Source organism: Lagopus leucura, unplaced genomic scaffold (genome assembly GCF_019238085.1).
Source record: "Lagopus leucura isolate 7727_CA_CO unplaced genomic scaffold, USGS_WTPT01 Super-Scaffold_100001, whole genome shotgun sequence".
Classification (NCBI taxonomy): Eukaryota; Metazoa; Chordata; class Aves; order Galliformes; family Phasianidae; genus Lagopus; species Lagopus leucura.
The window spans coordinates 76,880,499-76,900,820 of NW_024962262.1; the positions used below are offsets into that span (position 1 = coordinate 76,880,499).

Below are 20,322 nucleotides of genomic sequence, written 5' to 3' on the forward strand. Positions count from 1 at the left end.
CTCCATTTATAGCTGCAATTCAGTCAAATGACCTACAAGCTCTGGCTGCCCTTGAGAACTCAGCACAGCCTCATGGCCTCCTGCCCATACCTGGACACTTGCTATGAGCTTTTGGTTGTCCTTGATACCTCAAGCTGAACATCTCTAGGAGTGGTGGTTGAGCTGAAAACTTAAGATCTTCTCTATCCACACACTTTCACGCATGCTTCTTCTCGTCTTCTCATCACTGTGTATCAGACCTCCTGGGCTTTCCTTGCAATCTGCAAAATAGGCTACTGTCAGTATCACTCTGTTACACTAGGGAAACAAGTGCAATGTTGAGGGTTATATAGAAAGTGTTTCTTCAGGACATGAGTCTCATGGCTCAGAAGGACAAGATAGTGTCCTAAATTCAGTCAGATGTCATTTTATGAGACTATCTGAATTTATTTTCAAGGTTTAAAATAGAGGATTTAATTTTCTCATTGTTTTTTTCCTTGACAGGTCAAGCCAAATTAATTCTGTCTGTTCAGTGTATGTTCATAATGTATGTTCAGCCTGATTTAATGTTTTGGGTAGTGTAGTAAATGTGTTGTAGTGCTTTGTGTATTTTGTAAGGGCTTGGTTTACAGTTTCTCATAAACTTCTGCCAAGCGAAGTTTTATGGCTTATTCATACCTGCCCTTAGGATTTTTAAAGCTACAGTAAATAATTCAAAGGAATGCAATCCATTTTATGCTGAAAATTAGGCATCTGTGAAGTAAAACCCAAATAATAATTTATGTTGTATAAGGCGGTGGTCATGTTGTGTCCTGGTTTTGCAGTGCTCATCTCCCACATGCTGCAAAAGAAATGGTTAAAGCTATATATACTTTTTTTTGCTATCTCAAAGAACTTTTTTTTTTTTTTTTTTTTTTTTTTTCCAATGGCAGGCATCTGGAAAAACTGAAATTTCTTGTCTCCTTCACCCATAATCCAGACAATCCTGAAAAGCTTTTAAAACCAGACATTTTTTCCTAATGATGAAAACAGCATAGTATATGTGACTCCTATGCTGAATTGTTTCCAGGTCAGACATTGTGCTTTTAATTATCTGTTTTCTGCAAGCACTCGGGGAATAAAAGTAGCAGAGGCTTATAAAACTGCTCTGCTGAGTACCTTTACAAAGACTCTCTCTTGACATGGAGGAGCCGTGCATTTTGTTTCTTTCACTTTATACCTTTGTGACTCAAGTGGTACAAAGATATCAATGCATGGTTTTACCTACTGTCTTCTTTTCATAAATGCCTGCAAGTTAACATAAAATGAGTTACAATGGATATTCCCTGGAGTGTTGTCATTAAATCAGTCTGTGCGTTTAAATTGGCCACAGTCATTTAGTGCCCTGACCTGCTGCAGCAGCACAGAGTCCTCCTGGTATGTTATGCTGTTACCTTGGCAGAAGCTACACAGGCCAGACAGGCAATTTGTCTACTTGTGGAAAATATTTATGAAAAATTCCTGAGTTAAACAGCGACATGTAGCAAGTAATTGTAGTAGGCAAGAGGTGTTGAGTATACAAGAGTCGATATAATAATTTTAGAAGCCAAATATTATGGGCTTTTGTCATTTCCGTGCTTGAAAATTTGTCTTGCCTACTTTAGGTGGAACTATGAGCAATTCCAACATGACTCCCTTCTTTGGGTCTGTGTATCACAGAGCAATTGGAGACTTTGTCCAGGCAAGAGCTGTTACTTTTTATCAATCTTTCTTATTTACAAATCTGACTAATTCTTCAGTCTGTTTGGCATTTGAACTACCTCTGGAAGAAAGAAACTGATCTCTAACATGGAGAAGATGAAAGTGGTGATGTCAACTAGTTGCTTCCTCCCATTTCATAGAATCACAGAATGGCCGGGGTTGGAAGGGACCTCAAGGATCATGAATCTCCAACCCCCTGCCACATGCAGGGCCACCAATCTCCACATTTAATACTAGACCAGGCTGCCCAGGGCGTGGCCTTGAAACCACCAGAGACGGAGCATCCACAGCCTCTCTGAGCACCCTGTTCAAGTACCTCACATAGTAAAGAATTTCCCCGATATCTGACCTAGATCTTCCCTCCTTCAACTTAAAACCATTTCCTCTTGTCCTGCCATTATCTACCCTTGTAAAGAGTTGACTCCCCTCCTGTTTATAGGCTCCGTTTAGGTACTGGAGGGCTGCAATGAGGTCACCCCATTTCAGGGAGAGATTTCTGCTTCACTTCTCTGGAGGACCTCAGTGGTCAGGCCTTCAGCCTCGTGTGTTGTGCACCTTTCCTGTGAGTGCATGTGCAGCGAGGCAGGCTCCTGTATGTGGATGGGCACCTCTGCTGCTGCGGCGTGGGAGCTGGGTCTCCAGCATCCTCATGGGACCAGCTGCAGGTCTGAGGGGGGCTCAGCCTGCTGGCTGGTTGTGCACACTTGCTGGTGTAGGGCTGCAAGGGCTTTAGGAATGAGATTCCTACTGCTTCTTAAGCCCTTCAATTTCTACAGGTTCACTCGTAGTTTAGCTAGTGTGCCATGCCATTTTGTGTCTTGTCCATTCTTCCCTCCTCCCATCATTGCTACTGTTAGTGTTGTCCTGCAGTGCTGAGTGAAAAATCAGTAGCTTAACTGGAACCAGTTCTGGGCCCAGAACATATGTCTTAAGAATATAGAAATAGGATATCTGGAGTCCTGAAGGTTTTGGTATTGGAAAGCTAAAAACAGTGACATCAATTGAGAAAAAGGAAGGTGCTGATGCTAAATTCTTTGTTGGAAATAGTCACTGGAGGAAAAACAAAACGTTTTGTCTCTGTTGAGTATTCATCTGTTTTCAAGCTATCATATTACTTGCATTAAAATAAACAACGAATTATCTTCTGTGTAAGCTCTTTCATTAAATTGGAAAGCCAATTTCTAAAATGTCAGTGAGAAATCCTCCAGTGGGAATCTTCTAAATGATTCTTGGGAGAAAAAAAACATCAAAACTAATTGCATCCACTCCTGAAGCACAAGTAAAGTTGAAGTAGATCTGAAACTGACAAAGGGTCTGGACTGCAGATTCTGACTTAGAAACAGGAAATTACTTGCTTTTGTGTGGATAAACAAGATTTCCCTTTTTCTGTGCTGTGCCAACAGGCTGTGTATACCCCTGAAATGTTCAGGAAATGGAAATTCATGCCAGTGGTCCAGGGTTTGCTTTGAAGGGAGTTTGGCCATCTGTGACACAAGAGCAGGGAGGGATGCAACCAGAGACAGTGTTCTCCTTGACTATCGTAATACAAATTGTTCTTAATTGTGGGTCAGTGATCTAATATGTACACAAGAAGTTACAAACTTGCTTATTATTAATTGCCCTCCTCCCCAGATTTAGTTCAATAGAGATTAACAGCAGTTGTTGAAATAGGTGAACTTGATGTCATAAGAATTGTCCATCGCCAAATTGGTATTTTAAAGAAATGGAGTTAATGGAGGGGAGAGGGTGTGGAAGGTGGTGTGATTTTTGAAAAACAGTATTTCAGCTAATTGGTCAGAAGTTCATATCTCCTTAATGTTTGTAGTTAGAAACTGGAATAACAAAGCATCTTATACCTGTTATAAAACACATCTGAAAATATTGTTTTAACACAGCTGATATTAATGGTACAGCTTATCTAAGAACTTCTGTTTTTCTAAGTATTTTCATGATAAAACTTAATTGCTTTTCTTTCTAAATTTAAGTCGCTATCAAGTAATAGGCACAATATTACTGCTTATGCTGAATATCTTTTCAAGTATTTTGTCCTATTAGCATATTCTGTATGTGATTAGCATATTCAGTATGCCATTAGCATACTGTGTCTTACATCCTTACATTAATTGTTTTTGTCTCTCATGTAGACAATTTCTTAATACTTAGATAATTTACAATGTCTTTTAATAGCATTTTGTTCTTTTTCGTGTGGATGTTGTTAAAATTCAGAAAGCACAGGAGTGTTAACGACTCTAGACAGGGTGCTAAGTGTTGGATTTCTTCTTAGGACAAGAAATTTCAATGGAATTGATGAAACAGCGTGTTGCGCTGGGAGGTAATTGCATCGATGCTGAGTTGGCAAATCTAATCACCATTTGAGTATAAAGCCTTAACAGAAATGATGGATGAGACTATGGGCGGAGAGAATTAATCTAATTGAGAAAGTGATGAGTAGGATATATCCATGCTTTTGTGACCCCTTATGAGAGCAGTTTGCTAGCTGTGCAATCCGTCTATAAGATTTACATGAATGTTCAGCCTTTTTTAAGGAATTTAATGGTGTCAAATTTGGATATTTAATAAATTGTAGACTTTGAGAGAGGGATGTTGTTTTTAAGACCTCAAAAAAATGAAGTCATTTCTTGCAGTTATTTCTTTAAGTAATAAGCAAAAGCGTTTTAAGCAAAAATGTTGTCACTTGTCCAACACTCAAATGTTGGAGCGAAAGGTTCCCTGTATACATTTGTGTAGTAAGCAGCCCAATAAACTGTTCTGACATTTCTCCTAGATGTTCCGAAAAGTTCTTGTGACGTAAAGATATGTACCATTCCATCACAGTGTGCTGTGTATTCTTTGTGAAAAAATATTTGGAAGTGAGAAATTTGCATCTGGGTTTTTCAGCATGTATTTTCACACCAGGATATCTGTGTGCCAATGGATTCATAACTGGATATTCCTCCACAAAGTTAGCCAGCAGTTCCTTCTCTCCTTTACCTTTCAGTGATGGAGGTTGCTACTGTGGTCTACACTAGAAATATGAAATTAGTATTAGGATGCTTTGTGGAAATTTAAGAATTCCATTTCTTGTGAGGCTGTGCTATTACAAATGCCGTGTAGTAGAGCTTTTTCTGTAGTTAATACTTTTTTTCTCCACATTTTAAGACAGGCTACATACATACTTCCAAATATATGGATGGAAACAGTAAATACTTTTCTATTTTGCTGACGGAAGATATTTCTAATCTTGAATGTTTTTGGCTCTCGTTGCATGATAACATGCTATTTCTTCACATGCGATCTCTGTTTTTATCACTGCTGAGAAAAAATAGCAGTGAAATTGTGACTTGAGTGAATAAGAAAAGGTTAAAACAGTAAAATTCTGACCTGGTGAAGAGCTTAGTCTGACTGTATGAGTAAAGGGGATCCCCTCAGCAGGAAGTCTGGATGCTTGCAGAGGATGCTGGTGATAGGTGCATTTAGAAAAGTTAAGATGGCATGTTCTTTGAAAAATGTTAGGAAACAAATTGAGCATCCAGGGTGCCTATGTGCTTCTGGCATTTTTTGTTTGCTTTCCCAATTGTAAAACAAAGATGTTCTTGCAGTTTGGGACGTAGTTGCCATGTGAGGGTACTGAGATGAAGAATTCCACAGACAAAGCATGTACTTATTTGGTTCATAGTTCATACTGAGTACCTCAGATAAGCTGTGAGATAGCAGGTTAGACAAAGAGACATTGAACAGTTCCTTCTAATTACAGCAGAGGTTTTACAGAAACAAGTGTTTTGTAACAGATCCAGGGGTTCCTGCTGATTCTCAGGCTGGCTGAAATAGGGCGACGCAGACGACCTTCACCCTGCCGTCTTCCATCACATTCAGTCTTAATGATCTTCCACTGTCAGGATTTTGAATTTATTATTTATTAAATTTCAGAAGGCTCTGTGATTCTGATGGATTTTATGTGTTTGTAAACACATTTCTAGTTTTGAGTTTCTCTGCCTTTTATAAGATGTTCTGTTTAAAAATGAGATTAAAAGATCTTTAGTGCAATTTCTTACTCTTTCTACTGGAATTAATGAAAGCAGACAATTTTTTGTTATCATTGTTATGTGTAAAGGTAAAAAAAACCAAACACTGTAAAATCAGGAAGATGAGAGACATTAAAAATCACATAATTCTGTTGTTTGGTAAAGTCTTAAGAATTCAAAAGCAGCTTGTGTAATACTGTGAAATAGCTTAGTTCATTTTTTATTTTTTTTCTGTTAGGATAGGTGAAAATATACTTAATTGCAATCTAAGAGTAAGGAAAAATGAAAGGGAAAATGGAAAATAATTAGAATTTACAAAATGAATGCTGCAAAAATGCTAAGCAGTGTGAATCTCTCATTATGATTTGGTATACGGTAGAAGATGCCCATCTGAATTCTTAAAATTTTATCTGTACCTTAAAAAGTGTTCATACGTGCCCAAATGTCACATCATTTCTTCATGTTGTGAGATATCTAGTTTATTTGCATAGCTTAATCCAGGCCTAATGAAAATAACTAAGGGAGTTTTATGCAGTTTCTGCTTTTGGGGTCATTTACCAGGCAGAGCAGAAACATGGCTAAGGTATCTTGCGGGTTGGACTTCTGATTCTGTAGATCACTGTAATTTTACACACTTTGATGCCAATAAGCCATTTAAAAGACCAGATAAGTTGACTGGGGGTCTGGCATAACCCTTTTCTGTCCTGGAACTGTGCCTAATCTCATGGCTACATCACAGTTTAGTTCCTGTCCTGCTGTTTTGCCCCACCCTGTCCCAGCACTTGAGGGAAAAAGACATTTTTGGTGCAACTCCCTCCTCCTATACTTTCAAGGTGAATGCTGAAATCTTCATTTTGTGCTTGGTTTTGACTTTCCCTCATCTACACTAAAACAAAGTTACTCTTGTTCACATTTACTCCTCTGGTGCTCAGTTTCACGTGGCTAATATACTTACTTTTACCTTGAAGTCAAGTAGTACACCAAAATTAAATATTAGGAAGTACAGTGATGTGAGCACTCACGTTCCTAAGTGCACCCTTGGCTTAGTTTTGAGCTTTAAGTAGTTCCTGTGTTGAGTCATATGTTTAATTAGTGGCACTGTTGAGAAGAATGCAGTGTGTGCAGTGGTAGGTTCAAACCTGGTTTGTGAGAAAACTCATCCTTCAGTCAGAGGAATGCATGCTTCGGATAAATGCTAGGTAAATGCCTAATGGAAAATGCCCAAACCTTTGACTTGCATATTGTGAGGAAATTTGTTTCCTTGCTTGTTAGCTTTCTAATTTGCTTTTAATCAAAAGCCTGGTAATTAGGCCAGGTCAAGTGCACTCATTTTGTTTGGATTCCAAGCATTTGTCATACTCTTCTGTGTTCCTGTTTTGTGTTTTCTGTGAAGATATTTACTCTTAAGAGGTTCGCAGCTGGATCTACTTCCAAACTCACATTTAAAGAGCTTTATGCTCTGCATCTTTCCTATATACTAGAATGCATATCTGTGTTTATCATTAGTCTTCTGGTAGAAGCAAAGTTGTACACAGACTGAATACTTGAAAATCCAGTCCTGTCTCATGTTTCCTGAAGTTCATTTGAAAAGACCTGAAGAGGCTATAGAAAAGCACGGGATGGTGGCACCTGCAGCTGTCAGAGTTAAGGATTCATAAATGACTCCCAGCTTCCCTTGCTGAGCTGGAAGAGCAAAGGCAGCAGCTTATGTGAGGAAGCTGTCTGTCATGTATTAATTCCTGTGGCTGTCTAGAGCCAACGTAACATCTCTACACCTGCCTGAAAAGAGGTTGTGACGAGGGTGGGAGTCAGCCTCTTCTCCCAGGTGACAGTGAGAGGATGAGAGGAGTGGCCTCAAGCTGCACCCAGTGGAGGCTCAGATTGGATGTTAGAAAACATTTCTTCTCAGCAAGAGCAGTGAGGCAGCAGCACAGGCTGCCCAGGGAGGTGGTGGAGTCACCTTCCCTGGAGGTGTTTAAGGAAAGCATAGATGTAGTAGTAAGGACATTGTTTAGTGGGCAATATTGGTGGTAGGTTGATGGTTGGAAGGATGATCTTAATGTGTCTTTTCCAACCTTAATGAATCTGATTCTAGTTACTCAGTTTTGATGGCTAAAAAGAAAAACAAAACAACAACCACAGTGCAGATGGAATCTATTTGCGTTAAAATAGTTTCAGAAGTCTAGTGAATGCTAATCTTTTCAGATTTCAAAACATCTGTCTCTCACACCTTTTCATTCCTTTTTCACCTAGTGATGAAGTATGTTCAAGTTGTTATTTGGCAAAATCGTGCCAAATGGATGAGAGTTTATTGCAAACCAAGGTGTGAGGCACTTCCCCAAACTACTAATTAGTTCTTAGTTATTTGTTATTGGCAATTGAAAGCTTTGCCAAATTTTTGTCTGAAGGTAATAATTACAGACAGAAATCTCTTCTTAAAACATAGCTTGTGATGAAGTCCCATGAGTCCTAAAGCACAGTTGGAAAGAAAACTAATTGCTCTCTTTATTTGTATTTTGTTTTTGTCTCCACTGTAGGGACATTGTATGGAATACTAAAATCAAACCTTCATCTTCTTTTTCTTAGTTCTTGATCAGTAAGTGAACATAATTCATTTGTTTCCTTTTACCAGTCTTCCAGTTTTGTCTTCAAGAAGAAATGGGAATATGCTCAATTCTGAGTGAAGTGAATAAACAATATGTTGGTGTCAGTTCTTACTGAAGTGATGGATTAAGTAAAGAAAGTTATTAGATATGCATAAACAGAACTGTGCTTTAAGCACTGTTTGTAACTATGTGCCTAGATACATATTGAAAGTAGCTGTACGGTGGTATGTCTTCTAGAAACAGAAATATGCCCATTGGTATGTTTTTATTTATATCAGTGCTGGAAATGGAACTTGCTACCTCTTAGGGCTGCCTGAAACTCCAGTGCCTCTGCTGCATCAAAAATAGTACTACAACTGCCAAACTTGAAGTAATGTGTTTCATCACACATAGGAATGTAGATTATTCCTTTTAACAACGCACTGCACTGCTTGGATGCTTGAAGGAAGTCTTATTTCCATGATAAAGGAATGAATTTTAATATCCCATATGTGGGGAGATAGGAGCAGGAGGTTCAAAGCCGCTGGTGACCTCTGTGTCCACTATTAAAGGAAGTGGTGCTGCCTGGTCTGCCAGAAGTCTCTGCTGACAGCAGAATGAGGTACAGTGATGTTTTGTATGAAAATAGCAAATATTTTCATGCCTGTGTTCAAGCCTCAGAATTAACCTCCATTGTTTACTGCTGAATTGTTAAATTTAGATGATGATAATATGGCTTTACAAATCTGTGAACTTGTCAGTGTATCAAGAAATATTTTTTGAGCAGACTTTGAAAAATGCTGTCACCAGTGGCACTTAAGCTAAGGCAAAATGTCAACAGTGTCTTTTAAATGAAACACTTCAGTCTGTAGTGCTAATAAAACCCTGCCTGGAATGGCATCGAGGGAATATATGGAAATGTTAAGGTACTGCAAAGAAGAAACAAAACTGAGACATACTCGTAAAGCAAAGAAGGTAAAATGTAATAATGGGAATTAAGCACACCTGCTACATATATTAAAACTCAAAGATTTCTGAGAAAAATACCAGCATCCATATTCACCTTGTAGTAAGCTTCTGTTGGAAGAAGGTGGATGCTGAGGTGAGAGGTGTGCAAAAACTGTGAGGCACTGTATCTGTGGGAAACAGCACTGTGCAGGTGCTGATGGAGAAATGTGAAACGGTTCTGGAGCATGAGGTATGACATGAAGAAACAGAGCTTTATGCAGTGTGCAGCAGGGAGGTTTTGGCACCATTCAGAAAGTAGACACATCGGTCCAAAAGCTGAAGTATAACTTAATTCCTCTGTTGTTCCTCTTTGTGCTCTTTGAGGAAGACTCAGAATAGTAACAACAATGAAGTCCAAAGAAATAAACCTAAGATAGTTATTCTTGTTGTGTTACAGGAGGTGTAGTACCTTTCATAATACTAGAAGTGCCAACTCCAGCTCCTGTCTTTGTGACAGAGATCCATTGGGACTTAGCGTTGTTTATAGACACTAAACCTATCTTGAAGGGTAAGGCTCAGTGTCCCCTTACTGGCAAACACTGGGATTCTTCCTCCTCACCAGTGGCCCTTGGCCCCTGAAGAGTGATCTTAAGCTACTCACACATTATTGCTTTTCTTGATCATGTTGTGACTGTTATCTCTTAGCAGATGTTATTTTCTGCTTGCACTGCTAGCATGTGTGCTGTGATTGAGTCTTAGGAGAGCATGAATTAGCGTACTTGCATTGATTTCTGATGTAAACAGTTGCTTTTTTTATTGTTAGAGCTCGCTAGGGTATGTCCCTCACTGTTTTATATTCGAGTGGTTTGCTCTGTGTTACTGTGTTGTGTAGCTGAGCATAATACTAGTCCCATTCTGGTATTCAGTTTCACTGAAGGAGAATCCTACTGAGAAAGTGCAAAGCACTTTTCCCCTTCCACTCTTCTTTGAACATCAGGACTAATAGGGAAGAGAAAACCTTGCAGAGCCCAATTTCAGGTATCATGTTTCTACAAGTATATAGCAAGGCTTATGTTTCCATTTAGGTATCAAAATCAACGGCAAAAGCACTTTTATTGTGTTTTTATTGTTCCTTTTTCTTGTAGCCTTTGCAGTAAAATAAATCCTGCAAAATACCATTTCTGTGATTTGAATCTTGCCATATGTGTTGCTAGCACAGATGCAGTTTTTTAGGAATGATCACAAATAGTATCAAGAATCTAGCACAAAAAATCTTTTTTGGAAGATTTTTAGAATATTTTCAGGAGCCTGATCCTGTCAGCTTTGACTGTTGTAGTCTTCCATTATTCCTGCTTTAAAAAAAAAAAATCACGCAAAAACAACCTTCTCTGATGTACAGTTCTTGGAGCAAGGAGCAACTCATAAAGGGGATGCAGGTTGGGGCAACCTGTAGTCAGGTTCCCTATTTCCTTCTGATAAATTGCTAGATAGGAAACCAGGGACTACTGTGATGGTGAGCTGAAGCAACTGCTACATATAGAGAATTTTCTTCTTGCATCCTGTCTCCATCACGACCCCCCTTAACAGGAAAAGCTTGGCCTTGATACCAAGTTTCCAGTAGTGTCCATGCTGGAGACTGACATAGTTAATTGCTGTGTAGCTAAAAACAGATGGTTATTGGATGCATGCATACAAATTATTTTTGAAGTAGCTTTCCGTATGACTAATTGACTTTCCTTTTTGTTTGTTTGTTTGTTTCATTAGTGTGAGGTGTTGAGTGATTGGACTCAGGGTTGGTTTTTTTATTATTATTTTTTTTAACTTTATGAACTTGCCAGTATCTGAGGGTAATCATTTATGTGAAAGGAAAATGAAAAGTAATTGCACTTTCCTAAAAGTTCCTGTATTTTTAGCTCAAATGAGAGAGAGAAAGAGAAAGAAAGAAAGAGAGAGTAGCTTTCTGTGAAGTTGAAAGGCATAGTCTGTCTGATGCTCTAGATCAAAATCTGAGTGCCTTATACTCAGCACATCTAGTTTGAATGTCTGTAGGTAGCCAAGACTAGAAACTCCTTAGCTTGGAGATCAGAAACAGTTATTAGAACTTAAAAATTCATCTCCCTTTGGCTATTCAAAGGTAACGGTGTATGTGTAGCAATTATTTCACGCTCCTAAAAAGGTTTAATGTTTTGAAATGGAAACAGAAGAATTCTGTTGCTTCGAAAGGATTTACTAAGAATGAAGATGGTAATTTTGGAAATACTGAGATTAGAATGCCGGAGGAAGACCATATTGTAGAATTGCTGGAATTTCTAATTTAGTTCTTTGAAATGAAAAACTAAGAGAAGAACCTGGTGATTTTGTCCCTTTTTCAGTCTTTACCATGTAAACAGAAATCACTTTTGCAGACTCTTCTGCAATTTAGTTTTACTGTTCCCATTTTTGTAGCCTGCCTAGGCTTCACTCAGTGGAAAGCTGCATTATTTAATTCTTTCCTGTGTTTTGAAAGGCCAGTTATTTTGGGAATGAGAAATAGAGAATGCATGCTTGTTTGTATGAAGTCTTAACTTATTCCTAGTAATCGTGCTTGTGGCATACAAGATTCTTTTCACTGTTTCCTAATTTCTTCCCAACACTTTTTAAAAGACTATCCTCTTTTTTGCTCTGAGTTTACTCTCAAAGCTGTACTGGACAACATATTGTAAAGTGAAACGTTACAGTCTTAGTCTTCAAAATGAAGTGTGAGAGGCAAGGTGTTAACGTCAAACAAAAGGCTGTTCAAGCATATGTGATGCCATGAAAAAAAAGATGCAAAACCTCTTGTGTATGATAAAAAGTCACTGTGTGTTTGAATATTTAAGGATAATTTACTCATTAGCAGTGAATTTCAAGAAGAGGACAGATTAACTAATGTGAGACTTTCCTACAGCTGGTGCTGAGTTAGGAAATCTTCCAAAAACAGCAATGGCAGTCAGTAAGTATATGTATTTTGGCCTATTGCCTGTATATCATTCAGAATTGTGAGCAATCCTAATCTTCTTGATGCATTAAAGCCACCAAACATGTTTGGTAACTGACTGCAGTATTCCTTCTTAGTGCTGAAAACTGATTGAACTCCTGCAGATTTTACATTGCTGCAGGAATTGTCATTTAGGATCATTTAGGATCCTGTGATACATTATGAGGTTTAGCCCAATAATTTGAGGTTTCTTCATGAGCTCAGATGTGTGCTTACATTTCATACAATCATGGTTTGGGTTGGAAGGACCACAGAGACCATCTAATTCCAACTCCCCTGCTGTGGGCAGGGTTGCCAACCACCAGATCAGGTTGCCCAGGGCCCCATCCGCTATGTGGCAGCTTAGTACCATAGTACCATAGGCCTTGCAGTGTAGCTTCTCTGAGCTTGCCATGCTGAGCGGCCGCCTACTGGCTAAGAGAGCAGTCTTATCAGGAAAACCCTGCAGACTTCAGCATTTGGTCAATGCTTCTTGTACAGAGGGCCAAAACTGGAAGGCTCTTCTCTCTTTCTGGATAATTAGGTCCTTAGTGTTGCTGCTGTGTCCATTGCATGCTTTGAGGTGCCTGAAGAACACAAAACCACAGAGAGAAGAGCTAGCAACAGTCAGCTGAGGAATGAATTGCAGCAGTGTGTCAGCTACCCCCTCCCTCCCACAAAAAATTTGAACAATGTCTTTTCACTAAACCTTGTGGAAACTGCTTTGTCCACAACTCCCTTAATAGTGGCTTTTCTATTCACAGGATACTGTTGTAACAGCAGAATGAAACAGTCATTTGTAGACAATTAAGGGTCAGCTGGATGCTTGGTTTGACACTGAGTTGTCTTCTGAGGATGACAGGCAAAGTAGCCCACAGCATGTCTTTGAATTAGGTGTCTCCTGGGTGAGAAAATCCTGAGGAACTCTCTGCTTTCATCTGTGTATGAGCTGAGTGCATTTTGGGCTAATTTGGGCTTTTTTCAGACTACAAATTGATTTGTTGATGGCAGAGTGAAGCAAGCGTATTTGGAGTGTTATTCAGCTGTCAAAATATGGTACTGCTGATGAGAATTCTTTTTTCCATCCCTGTGTACAAAGAGGAGTTCCAGTCTGGTATCCTGCAAGTTTTCTCACAGCATTGCTAATGCTTTTTTCCCCCTCTGATTTCTCATTCATTGTGACATTTCAGAGTCCCTGACTATCTATGTTGTTTTATTTAAAGGTGGAAGAGGGAGATGAGGAAACATCTTCCTGTCCTTACAGCGTAGCCTATAAAATGTCTCACTTAGCACTTTGGAATCATTGTTGCCAACTCATCATTATAATCTTCTTTGTTTAGCGATGATAAGGTAGTAGAAGAACAACCAGAGGAAGATGAGGAGCTAACTGTTGTGGAAGATGAAGATGCTGATGATGATGACGATGATGATGGTGATGAAATTGAAGAGACAGAGGAAGAGTATGAGGAAGCAACAGAAAGAACTACCAGTATTGCGACCACTACTACCACAACTACAGAGTCCGTGGAAGAAGTTGTCAGAGGTAAATTCATGGGCAGTTAGCTTGTGGCTGGAAGACTGTTCCTACTGCTTTGTACACTTGCTCTTTATGACAAGAAATGTTCCAAATAGCAAAATACTCTAAGCTGCAGCATCATTTTGTTTCGTCTTCTGTAATTTGCAAGTTTAATCCCCTCCCCTTTTCCATTACAAATATTCTTTGGAAGTGTTTGGTCATTGTGTATGGTTTGAATAGTAACGGAAGAAGTGTTTCTGGTTTGTTTGGTTTTTTTTTTCAGTTGAAGTACCATTCAATAACTTGACTGCCATGTGTAGCAATTAACACAGAAAAGTTGTGTATGGGATGTTTTGCATTTGTTTCAGAATAGTGTGTCAGTTCGAAGCAGGAACTTGCACCTTTTACCCCAGTCAGTAGTCAAAGCAGCACAGTATTTTTAAAGGCCACACTTATCCTACAATATGTATTTAAATGAATTGTTCTTAAGTTACTATTTTTATAAGAACAGTAGAATATGATGTAAATATCTGCAAAATAGATAGTGATTTTTTGCAGCACTTACAGCTCTACCAGTAAGGGCTGGAGATGGTGGCAGAAGATGAGATTAAAAAAAAAGAGAGAATTTGGGACTCGCAGGAAGCGAAGGCAAAATGAGACCAGACAGGAATCCATGGTAGTGTGCTTGGCAGAGCAGGTAAGGAAAGAGGGAGCAGAGGGCTCCTGGCTGTGATTTCTCACATGTGCTTGTGACAGAAGAGTGCCAAAGAGAAATGCCTTGGAAAAGGGAGTCTTTCTTCACTTAGTTTTTCTAAAATTCAGTGTCTGTGTAGGTAAGCTCTCTCATCAAAAGCATTAATGCTTTAGTAAAATGATTGGCAAAAATGTCTTTCTAAGGCTGGAGAAGCTGTCTTGTGTCTTTCTGTCTTATATAACTGTCTGTTGAGTGTTTTGCTCAATTATTGGAGAGCCAGTTCAGTGAGAATGGAGTGGGAAGAGATTATATTTAAGTCTTTAAACCAATTAAATACATTTCCATATGTGAGCTTTCACCACCTGGGAATAAAATGCCCTGTTCTGAATGGAAAATGAATATTGAGGAGGAGGGGGAAAAAAAAAGAGCACTTCATTTTAATGGGATTTTGGATGAGTGGAAGTGAGGACAAATTAGGTAGAGCTCGTTTCTTTACTGAGGCTGACATTTCTACAAGGTTAAGATGTTTAGCCTTCAGGAAAATAATATGTAATAATATGAATGTAAAATACAAAAAAGAAGAGGCAAACTATTGAAGCCACCTTTTAAAAATCCCTTAGAAATGTACATGCTTGCTGGCTACAATGAAAAGCTATTGTCCTCTTTCTCCCAAGTCTAAAATTTTTCACCACAGAGAAATGAGAATAGCAGAGAAAAATACCTATTGCTGCAGATGAGGTGAGGGCTGTCTGCTAACAATATAAATTCCTGGCACAGCTCTGTCCCAGCCCTTCATACTTTCTGACCTCCAGCCTTCCTGTGGCATGGAGAGTGCTGAGGCTGGCTCTGAGTGCATTCAACTGAGCTGCACCATGCAGAATGCTTGTTTATGTCCCACAGAATTTATCATCTTAGCCCTTACTCCTACTTCTGTTGCTGTGCTTGAGAGAACACTTCCCTGAGGGCTCCGTGTCCTCCTGATGCTGCCAGCAGGTCCGTGCAGAAGCTTCTGCAGTAAGCATCCACCGTTCATAAAACGTGTCCTAGGATGCTCTTCACAGGCACAGCTAGTTTTATGTAGAGTTTATGAAGCTGTGGCTAGTACCAAGTCATAGCATTAAAGAGCACAATGTGTAGATTTGTCCCATTTTAGAAGCTTTGCTTTTCAACCTGAAATCAACAAAGACCAACTGTTCTAAAACCATAAATTAATGTCTAATTGAGTCCTTTCTCTCCCAAATCAATGCAATAACTGCCGTCAGCTGTAAATAATTGAAAAGCATAATGTAATGTTATACTTTAAAGACAACTAGTACTATTGTAGAACCAGTTTGTCAGACGATTTTATTTCTGTACATACTTTAATAAATAGTGACCAAAATAGCAATAGTGCATCTATTTGCAATCTTCTTTCCCGTGAAAAGGAAGTTATGATCTTGTCTAGAGAGTGAGCGAGGTCACTGACAGGACAGTCTTTTCATTCATTTTTTATAAGCTACAGTCTTTATTTAAAAATGCGGATAAACTTTTCCTAGCACAGTACTTGGCATTATTCACTTTCCTGCGTTTCCTGAGGGACCATTCCTACTCTCAGTTCATATGGAGTAGGGCAGCAGACTGAATTCGAACTTCCAGGTCTGCTCTTGCTGGAGTTGAGGTGTTAAATCTAGCTGATGGTGAGTCTGAGGTTGCAGGGATCCACAGAGTTAATAAAAATATGTATTTATCTCTGTTGGTCATTGGGACATGTTATCACTGAATTTGTGGTCAAGAGAGTGTGGCTTTTTTTATAAAGCCTGCAAGAAATCGATGGCTCTTGATTCCACACAGGACGAGGGGAAATGGCCTCAGGTTGTGCCAGGGTAAGCTTAGGTTGGATATTAGGAAAAACTTCTTTACAGAAAGGGTTGTTAAGAGCTGGAATAGGCTCCCCCAGGGAGGTGGTTGAGTCACCATCCCTGGATGTGTTTAAAAACCGTTTGAATGTGGTGCTCAGGGGCATGATTTAGCGGAGGGTTGTTAGAGTTAGGGTAGGATGGTTAGGTTGTGGTTGGACTGATGATCTTTAAGGTCTTTTCCAACCTGAGCAATTCTATGATTCTAGACGGAGCGAGGGAGGTGGCTTTTTCTGGTGGCCATGTGTAAGCAACAGATGTCCTGGCTGTATGCTGTCCTGGCTGCATAGCGGATTTTGTGGAGCTGTTCCTGAGCCATCCAGGCTCCAGGTAATTCTTACAGTGTGTGACTGAATAAGCAGTTGCTCTGCTCTTCAATCATGTGCAATTGTTTGTGATTTTTTTTCTGCTCACCTTCAGCATAGTAGGTGATACAAGAAATCAGTGTCTCTTGGCTTACAACAAAGAATAAGCAGTTTGGATGTAATGCTTCCTGTCAGCGTAGTAGTCAGTCAGGTCTCATTTAAAGGAAGGCAGTGGGGTCAGTGCAGCAGCCTGCAAAAACATTTGGCAGCTTCTTTTCATACCTGTGGAAGCACATTAGCAAATGTGGAAGATTTGGCATAAGCTTGACCTGCCTGCTCTAATATGTAGTGCTGCCCTTTAGCAATCAGTTTGGTATTCTCTAATTCTACTCAATTTTTGTAAACAGTTAAGAAACAATTTTATCACTGATGCTTGACATGGTATTTTTACTGTGTTTGCAATCTGAAGTTGCAAGCAGGAGATCATATGCTGGCTTCCTAGCAAGAGAAAACTAGCCTGATGTTTGTGTTATAGCTCCTACCTTTATTGATCTAGTATATTTCTAGCGTACTAAACTTTTTTTTCTTTTTTTTTCTTTTTTTTTCTTTTTTTTTTTTTTACCCCTGCAGATTTATGTGTCTAAAAGACTTGAAATCCACTCATTGACAGTATTTTAAAGGCAAGGCAGGTTAACCCTGGTGGCTAGACCCATTAGCTGTAAATTTGGGGATAATATTAAAAATTTTAATAGCTTTAACTAGATTTGAAATGTTATTAACTTGCCTTTAAATTAATACTTTCTTGTTTTTCATTTCCATCAAGGCTGTGCAGTATGCTGTATTTGGAAAATGATAATGTGTGGATGTATTCCATATTAAAAAGCACTCACACATTGCTATCCAAATAGCGCACATTAATTTAACTCCGCTGTGTTTTATTATGAGATTTTCATTAAGAATGATAATCTACTGTAACATATGAGCAGGATCTGATAAAATTAGCCTAATGGATTTGCATTAAAATAACTGATAGCTTTTGGTTAAACGTTATAATTTAAAGCACCGCTATTCCACTGCAACAGAATACTTCAGAATATATTGCAATTAAGGAGAAATCTTTTTTATGATTTACTAGTCTTGTTGATGGAAAAGCAGTATATTATTAATATTTTGGGTCAAGGGCAAATGTGGTAAATAGTAAACACAGTAAGTCTTGCCTTATGTAAGGTCAGAAGATCGGAGTGTGGTTTTGCTTAAATTATATTCCGATAGAAGAAATCCTCCAGGAGCCTGCTTCCCTTGATGGAATGTCATTTTACTATATCGATGCAGATTTAAGCTTAATATTTTGCTCTGCTGTGTAAAAAGACTGGAATGTGCTTTTGAACTAATCCTCAGATTCTTCGTGTCCTGCCATATTCACATGATTATGTTGTTTTTGTGGCAACTATCTTTTTTGAAAAATATAGATAAATTCATGACATTTTGTTGGCCTACACTTGAAAACAAACGGGAGTTTTTGTTTCGGTTCTGGCCGTCAAGACTAAGTATTTGACATCTTGATTCAAAGTGTAATTGTTTTACACAAATAAATAGAAAATATGCTTTCATGTATTAGTTCCACATGAAAATTGTGAGGCATTATGTTCTAGAAGTGCATATCTATTTTTTTCTTTTTTTTTCATACATTAAATATTCCCCGTTGGTAGAATAAACATTAGAGAGAAAAATCCAGTCTTAATGGCTTGCAATGGGAAGTACAGTCTTCAATTTTGAGGAGGACTATTTTCCAGGTCTGCTTTTGGAAGTCTTAATTTTGCTTTTTCTTTTAACTTTATCTATAGAAAGCATTTTAGTGGTTGTGTAACTAACGCACCAACTTTATTACTAGAACATGTGCCAGCTTCCCAGCTGTCTCATCCTAATTCCAAAAACCTCCTATGAAATTAGCTTTTGTCTTTGAATACTCAAACTAAAATTTGGCTGCCTTTTCTAAGTATATATTCAGCACGAGGAGGCTTTGTCTCAGTGAAATTATCTTTAAATATTCCCTTTGATTAATTCATTGAACAAAACAGTATCATTCCATTTTGGAACAAAAAATCTAAGAAAAACAGTGCACATTTATTCTTTAACTTGTCTAATTTTTCTCAGCTAATTAAAGAAACTGAGACTAATAGAGATACGTGTGTATTAATATCTTCCAGCAATAGTCTCAGTTCCTGGACATAATAGTCCACTTATAATGTTATGTACTAGCATGTAATAAAGTGGAGCGTATACTTCATCATATGTATTTGAGTAATTTATTCCTTTATTCTCTCATGCATTAATTGATTACGTTGTTCTTTAATGGTAAAATATAAAATATAGAACTATGGTCCCTTTTACTCAAGCAGCTAAGTAAATCACTTGTTTGTGTGGGTACGAAGCATGATTTCAATGGATACTACCATGGACAAAGCAAATATATAACCAGTGCTAGTGAGGTGGTTAACACCATCAGCATGATTTAGTTGTATGCATTTGCCATTATTAATGTTACACTTGAAGGGCAGGTAGTATGGAAAAGGTCAAAAGGCTTCATATTTTCAGATTCTGTGGCTAAATTAAAGAGTGCGTGATATTTTGGAAGCCAACATGATGAGAGCTTTCCAATGTAGCATTAAGGTAGAAGACTTTCAGAAGTGAAAACTAAATATAGGACCCAGCTTCCAAGACAGGTCTCAATTAATTTACTAACTCCTCCTGTTTGTCCCTCTTCCCTTAAATTACATCAAATTTAATTTCCTGTTTAAGGTTTGAATTAGGCTGTACCAGCATTTAATGAGCTTAGTTCTTAGATCACTTAGTTCTCTTAGATCTCTTAAGTTTTCATAGCTTGCTTAAATATCATATAGAAACTCAAATCCTCCATATCAAGGAATCGTAATGATGGCAGTGATAGAAGTATGTAAATATGTTTGTTTATTTGTTTGTTTTATTTTTCCTATTAGAATCTTAAGCTGTATTACACATTCTTCTATTGAAAATGCTGGTGTTCACAGAGAAGTTTTAGTCTCATGCAGAAAAATAAACCAAAAACACCAGGCCTGCAATAGAGATTTTGAAATAAAGCAATTATTTGATTTTGATTTAAAATCAATTTTTGCTCAGGGAGCAAAGAAACAATTGATATGGCAATAAAAAATTCTAAGATGTCATTCAGAGGCATATTTTTTATTTTCCTTTGTAGAAATTGATCACCAAAAGTACGTAGAATGCATATACGTTTTAATTAGCTTTACTACCAGCATTTTAGTGAGTGAGTGTTATGGGTGTTCTTTACTTGAAGCCACTATAAATTAATGCCCACAGACTTGCAAAATGTTTTTGCTTTCCCCTAGGATACTGCAGCTTATCCATTTCTAGGGAAAAAATAACAGTTAGTGTTCATGTTGATTGTAACTATATATATAGTTTTATATAAATATATATATATATATATAGTTTTCAGTACATCACTTTATGTATTAATTTAAGATGAAATCAGAAAACTTTACCACAGAACTATCTTCCAGAGATAGTTCCATCTCCCTGCTTTGTTAGAAGCAGCCCTTTTTGCATTGGGAAGCTGGAATATGTGTAGGAAGCTCCTGATGAG

The 20,322-nt window shown here is 38.2% G+C and overlaps 1 protein-coding gene across 1 annotated transcript in view; it reads left to right on the forward strand.

The window, feature by feature from the left end:
• Positions 1-20,322, forward strand: part of LOC122177487 (amyloid beta precursor protein) — a 201,524-nt gene that overhangs the window by 102,891 nt on the left and 78,311 nt on the right. The window contains exon 6 of the mRNA XM_042866899.1: positions 13,610-13,812. Coding sequence (XP_042722833.1) covers positions 13,610-13,812 — 203 coding nt within the window. The remainder of the gene's footprint in view (positions 1-13,609; positions 13,813-20,322) is intronic.